Raw genomic sequence first — 6,814 nt, forward strand, 5'->3', positions numbered from 1 at the left:
TCACACTAATTGCATAAATTCTATTGTGATGAAGATAAATATTTTCTGAAATTAAATCAACTAGAGATGTTAAATAAAAACGAAACATTACTTGAATTTTTTTTTTTAAAAAAAAAAGAAATAATAGCAGCAACTGGAAGTATGAGTAAAATATTATTGATTCTTATTTTGTGTTTTTGCAATATTTCATCATTTTATGGTTACTGAAATTCATGTATTTCAGATCATTTGATTTGAAGCTCCCTCACACATCCAGATCCAATCAGAACCTAAAGAAATCTATCTAGTTTTGACATGTATTGTTATCTTTACTTATACATGAATATATCAAGATAATCGCACATACCGTGTGTGCCTCGGTAATTAGTTAAAAATGGTAGTCTAGTGTTGCTCCTATGGGCTAATGAGGGAATGAAACATGCTTCAAGCAAAGTCGATATAAATTCCTCTTTCAAACTGTATACCATGTGAGGTGTGTAGAATTTGTCCTCTTTAGCTTTTTTTGACTAACAGGAAAGTGGGAACCAACAAATTATGTGGAGAACACTCACCAAGTAAATACCAGAACCCCATTATTCCATCAGATTCTGCTTTTTGTTAGCCCCAAATCAAAGAATGGAATCATTTTGGACAAACACAGCTCATCGATAAACAGATCGAGGGCTTTATAATGGATGAGATGCATATAGAAAACACTATATTCTTTGACACACAAAATATGGAGAAAATAGGCAGTGATACAAAGCCTCTTGGCATCGGTCGAAGACTAATCAATTTTGTCATCAGTTTGCTGAGTCGTTCCATGACTCCGGCTTCAGAGGAAGTTCCTGAAGAGTTACCATCACCAAAGAATGGGAAAAGTTCTGATATGTCACCAAACAAGCCTAATGGTTACTCGGATTCTGAGATTGAGGTCGAGTTCAGACATACAACGAGCTCAAAAAGATGGAAACAGATTGATGAACTTGGGGAATTGATCCATTCTCCAGAGAAAGATGGCTTAATTTTGAATCATGACCAAGCTGTAACGCACAGGGGTTTTGAGAAAAAAGGAACGACAATTAACCATTTGTTTGCGGATATTGATCATTCCCCTTACAAGAGAAATGTGGAAAAAACACGAGGAAAAGGGCTCCCAGAATTGGAGCCTCTTATTATGGATGATGGAAGCAATGATCCGTCAAAAACTGAAATTGTTATTGAAGAAATTATTGGAGAGGATGACAGAAATAAAAACAAAGAGGCTAATACTTCAGCTGATGAAGCGACAAAATCACATAATCAGCATGACGAGCCAAGGCCGCAAAGGCGCTTTGGGCCATTTTTCAGTGTTGCCTCCAATATAAATGAGAAGTCTGAAGCATATATTAGTAGCAGGAAGAAAGACATGCATAGAAATTACAGCCTTGATACTGAAAAACCTTGAGTTCCTATCGTGGCATGAAAAGTCTGAGTACTAATGATTTCCACATCGTATTAGGTAAAAACCATTAGGGCCTCTGTATTTGAAGATGTTGGTATATGACACTATACATATCTGTGTCATTTTGTTGAATTTCATACCTACGATCCTTCGTCAAGGACATAATTTTTATTTTATCATCACAACTTCTTTCACGTATCGAGGTTAAGTGTGAACATGTGGTTAACTCTATATGCTGTATGAATGTCAATACTGCAGTGCATTCTTTATATGTTTCTAAATCCGTGTAAGTGTCGTTCTTTACAGCAAGCCAAAGACATCTATAGTTCATTGCTGAAAAACAAGTTCCAAAGATATCAATAGTTATTGTTGTTGGACTTGCAACCAAAGTTCTTTCAGATAGTAGACTTAAAACTTCCACCGACAAGTTCAAAGCTCATCTTTGTTTGAAGGTGTTTGATAACACTTTTCATCCCAGTAATAAGGGAATTGCAATTTGGCAGCTGTATGCGGCATCAACCAATCATCATATATGAACCTGTAATCAAATTTCAGAAACTGTCGAAAAACTTGAACCTAATGAAGAGATTTTGCTCACTACAATATGCTATTCTCATTTCATTTATATTTTCTTTAACTAAATTTGGTTGTCAACAGCCGCTAGGTGGAAAAGAAAGTTTACAAAAGATGGATGGCTGACTAAATCTCTGAGTTTTATACTATGTCCATGGTTTGTTTTATACTATGTCCACGGTTTCAGATATTAGGTTCTCCCATCAGTGAAATTTCTCTATTTGTACGGTCCAATATTTTGATAGCCATTTCGGAACTACAATGTACTAAAAGTAAAAATAAAAAAGCCCTCCAGGCGTTTGATGATGTGTTTCAGAAGGGCTATCTTAGGAGGAAACAGAACTCGGAATCTGTTAGTTATGACATTTTTTTCTATGGTGACAATATGTATACAAAAAAAAATGGTTAAAAAAAATACTGAAGGAAAATTCATATCTTCACACGTCACAAGCTACACCAATGAACTGCAGTTTAAAGTAGAAAGATAAATGACTCACACTTTCATTGGCGGTCGAGATATGATGACTAGAAATTGCAGATCCTCCAGTTCATCTGTGTTGGAGACCTATAATAAAGCAGACAAGTACAATGAGTAGAAACCAAATGCAATCAAAATTTCTAATTGCTCTAGAAGAGGGAGGAAACTTGGGATACTCCGACAAACAGAAAGTCTTCAGTTTTGCTGAGAGATCAAGTAAAAACTAAAAAGATCTTTACCTTTGGGTTGAATAGATCTACTAAAACAGCCATGTCCAATGTCCAGAGTAAGAGCAAAAAAAAAAAAATTCCTCTCATTATTATCAATTTTTTACCGTGTTTTGGTGGCCGGAGTGGAATGGGGAAATAAATTCTTCTCATTATTATCAATCTTTTACCCTTCTCACTATTGCAAAGTTCTCGAAGATGACATTTTATCACTTTCTTGGGGCGTGATTGCCAACCAGAAAGAAAATCAGGACCCGAAAAAATGAAAAAATCGATACAGACACGAAGGAAAAATAAAGCACATATCAATATAGGGTAAATGGTTAGCAATGCAGAAAATTGAAAGGCTTGAACGAAATCATTTCAAATTTAATTTGAATAACTCTTAATAGATTACGAAATGCTCAGTATTTCTACTTATTCTAGAATTTCAGTGGGAAGTCATTATCATCATTCACTAAGCAGTGTTTTCTTCTGATCAGGTTAGCTTTGTTTGACCTAAGAGTGCTAGCCCTTAATATCACACAAAAACATTTTTTGTTTCCAGAAGGTAATCCATAAACAGATTTCTTCTACATCAACAGGACGAAGAGATGCCAGAAGGTAATCCATAAACAGATTTCTTCTACATCAACAGGAAGAAGAGAGTCAATTGAACCTGATGAGCATCATTGACAGGTATATGGAATGTGCTGTTTGGGAAAATATGGAACTCCTGTGGTTTCCCGGGATATTTTGTATGTGAATGCGAGGCAATATAAAGAGTACCACTCCCTTTTAGAACTACGAATATTTCCTCACACGAATGCCTATGAATTGGAGTTTTGGTTCCCGGAGCAAATGTTTGGAGCCACACCTCAACCTATCATGAAAATCGTCATACAAAACTGATCATTGACAAAAGATAATCAAATATAAGGCAATCCACTACATAAAAATGCAAATAAGAAACCCGGTAAACCGGGGCTGAGCTAGCATGGTCGCTTCCTCGCCAAAAAAAACACACACACACCGCACCTTTACCAACTCCCCAATCCATCACTGATGCTGCTGAATGAAGAAAACCTTGATGAAACAGAGGGAGAAAAAATTGATTATCATTACCTCCTTAAAACCGTGCATGACAGCACCAGCTATGGTAGTGTGAGATAAACCGGGTCTTCCATAATCATCCTGACCAATCTCACCAATATTCCTCAGAATCGGTACTCCTGCACAAATTCGTGATCTGTTAAGTCCAGAAAATGAGCTAATTCACTAAATTACCGCGTGCACAGGAACTGTTTGTTAAAGCAGCTGACAGATAGATCGAATGTATTGCAGTAGTAATGCCAAAAAAAAAAAACAAAAAAAACTTGCCATTGGTTGCACAGTGGGAAGCTTCGGCGGCAGCATACAATGATAGAAAAATCGAGAAAGCAAGCAAGTAACGAACCATGATTTTCAATAATTCTTGCGTGTTTTCTGCAGAATATTATATGCTCCTTTAGATTTAATTAACTGTTTACCAACTAACTCATGCTATTATTATTTATTGGCCATTCCATTTACGGGGAAATTTCAAACACACTAGCTGTCCAATAAATTTCTTTCCACTTCGTCTCAATCACTAAAATTCGATAGTGGATTTTAGTGATAAAAAAAAATCAAAAACAAAAACAACTAAAACCCATGTCCGGCATGAAGTGGGTTTTAGTGATAAAAAAAATCAAAAACAAAAACAACTAAAACCCATGTCCGACATGAAGTAGAGATGAATTGTTGGACAGCTGAAAAATTCTATATATATATTTTTATACAATATTTATTAAGTAAGAAGATCTTAGAAAAACTAACACGGTCTCTTAGTATGACAATTTAATTTTGAAATTTCAAATTATTTGAAAAAAATAGTGAAAAATAACTAATATAATCCATTATCTTTTAACTACTCCTTATGGTTAATATTTTAACCCAATAAACATTCATTTTTTGTTTTCATAAATTTATTTGATTTTTTTCGAAACTAAATTTTTAATAAAAATAAAAATCAACTTTTTCGTCACACACAACGGATGTATTCTAGTATTTAATAATAGAAGTAAACACTTCACGTTATTGATAAATATAAATTAGTTGATAAATTCGTAGAATACCTCGATAAATACGTATATCTTCAACTCAATTTATGATTATTTCCACACGTTTCTAAAAATCGATTATTATAGAGTTAAAAATTAATTATATTATTGATTTCTTTCAATTTATTATTTATTATTATTATTAAGTGTCCATAAAATCGGTAATATATGGGTATAAAACAATTGAATATATGAAGATTCAAATAAATGACAAATATAAGTATATAAATAATAAATAATGAATAACCGGAGTCAAGGAACAGATTTTGTTATGGTAAAAAAATTAATTTGGGAATAAAGCAGAGTGATGATGCTTATTTAAAAATTTAATTACATAAAATTAAAACTTGTTTAGAAATACAATCATATTTCAAATGTGGAGTATTGTCATTACTATAATAAAAATAAAAAAAAGGCGTCAGCATTATTGTTGATCAACCATGTCACATAGGATTTTAGGACGAAATTCTTTGTAATTCTTCTTTTTTTCTTGTAATAAAAAAATGAGTCGTCTTGTTTGTTGATATTCTACGATATTTAAAGCAATAGACGTGTAGATTACAAGACAAACTTCGAGAAAAAAAAACACAATAGACGTTTGATATGCACTAAATTCTGGATAAAACATATCTATTAATACATGTAATGCTAACTTTCGAGATCTATAAATAATACTCTGTGGTTTAAAAGATAAATTATTAACCCAAAAATATAAACATAATATCAACATTCGGAGATTCCATAATTCTCGACCAAAATTGAAACATATCAAAGGTCTCCATAAATGACAAGCACTCGCGTGATTGTGTCGATCATTTCAGCTTAAATTGAAATCTTGTTCCTCCTTAATTTTGATAGCACTTATTGTGACACTCGAAGTCAACTGTTCTAAGGTGGTACATGATCTGCAATATAAGTGGTTAATATCTGAAAGATGAAAAACTCATCAATAAATGGACGACGGGTGACATGAATGAATCAATCCCTCATCGGAATGAGAGATACAAAAGATTTGATTGTATTACTCATATCAAAAAGATGTTTGACTTAAGCACGCTGAAAAGACTCGTCTTGATACAGTGAGAACATACGTCGAATATGAGGCATCACAGTTAGTATCAAAGCTTGGACTCTCATAGTACATTGTGGTTTGGGGACGAACCAAACGAAAGCTAATGGACATGTGACACTCGAAGCCAAATGTCTTAGGGCGGTACATAATCCGCAATATGTGTGGTTAATACCTGAAAGATGAAACACCCGAAGCCAAATGTCATAGGACGGTACATGATCCCAATATATGTGGTTAATACCTGAAAGATGAAAAATTCACCAATAAATGGGCGACAACAAGTGTCATGAATGAACCGATTCCACACCGGAATGAGAGGTACAACAGATTTGATTGTACTACTCATATCAAGAAGATGCATCAGTGAGGACAGACTTCGAATCTGAGATGTCACACTTATATTATTTATTGTTGTTGTTAATTAAAAAAATTTCAAAATGTTAGTAATTCATTTATACCGATAGATTATTAACTTTTAATCAATATGGTTTGCTTTTTATTTAAATATTATAAAACAGTGACACTATAATATATATTTTTTAAAAGCAAACTCAAGGGGTCGAGATTTATCGTTAGTTTGGATACATAAGTAATTTTACTTAAAAAAATATTTTTTTAAGTTGATTTTTAAAAATATTTTTAAAAGTAAAAACTGTAATAATTTTTTATTTTGATAAATAAATTGAAAACACTTTTTTTAAGTTGAGTTTTTTTAAAAAAACATTTGAAACTATAAATAAGCTTTTAAATGTCACTTATTTAGAGCCCGTTTGGTAACAGTAGACATTTCATAAAAAAACACTTATTTTTTTAAAAAAATATTTTTTCTTAAAAAGTTACGTATTTGGTTACAATATACGTTTTTAAAAAAATACTTATTTAAGCCCAAATAAGTGCTTTTTTAAAAGCCAGAAATTTTGG

The 6,814-nt window shown here is 32.8% G+C and overlaps 1 protein-coding gene across 1 annotated transcript; it reads right to left on the minus strand.

Moving 5' to 3' along the window:
• Positions 1-1,659: 1,659 nt before the first annotated feature.
• LOC140890494 (auxin-binding protein T85) lies at positions 1,660-4,197 on the minus strand. The gene is made up of 5 exons (XM_073298336.1): positions 4,061-4,197; positions 3,806-3,912; positions 3,360-3,563; positions 2,494-2,561; positions 1,660-1,961 (listed from the first exon to the last, which is right to left on the minus strand). The coding sequence occupies exons 1-5, from the start codon at positions 4,137-4,139 to the stop codon at positions 1,853-1,855; spliced, it is 567 nt and encodes a 188-aa protein (XP_073154437.1). The 5' UTR covers positions 4,140-4,197; the 3' UTR covers positions 1,660-1,852.
• Positions 4,198-6,814: the final 2,617 nt, after the last annotated feature.

Source organism: Henckelia pumila, chromosome 3 (genome assembly GCF_033568475.1).
Source record: "Henckelia pumila isolate YLH828 chromosome 3, ASM3356847v2, whole genome shotgun sequence".
Classification (NCBI taxonomy): Eukaryota; Viridiplantae; Streptophyta; class Magnoliopsida; order Lamiales; family Gesneriaceae; genus Henckelia; species Henckelia pumila.

What these genes read in the sequence shown, in the direction of transcription:
- LOC140890494 (XM_073298336.1), bottom strand. Translation starts at nt 4,139, where the DNA reads ATGGTTCGTTACTTGCTTGCTTTCTCGATTTTTCTATCATTGTATGCT. An exon ending in TTCCCACTGTGCAACCAATG is followed by an intron (nt 3,913 to 4,060) that starts GCAAGTTTTTTT and finishes GAATTTGTGCAG; the next exon opens with GAGTACCGATTCTGAGGAAT. An exon ending in CTGTCAATGATGCTCATCAG is followed by an intron (nt 2,562 to 3,359) that starts GTTCAATTGACT and finishes GCTTTATTATAG; the next exon opens with GTCTCCAACACAGATGAACT.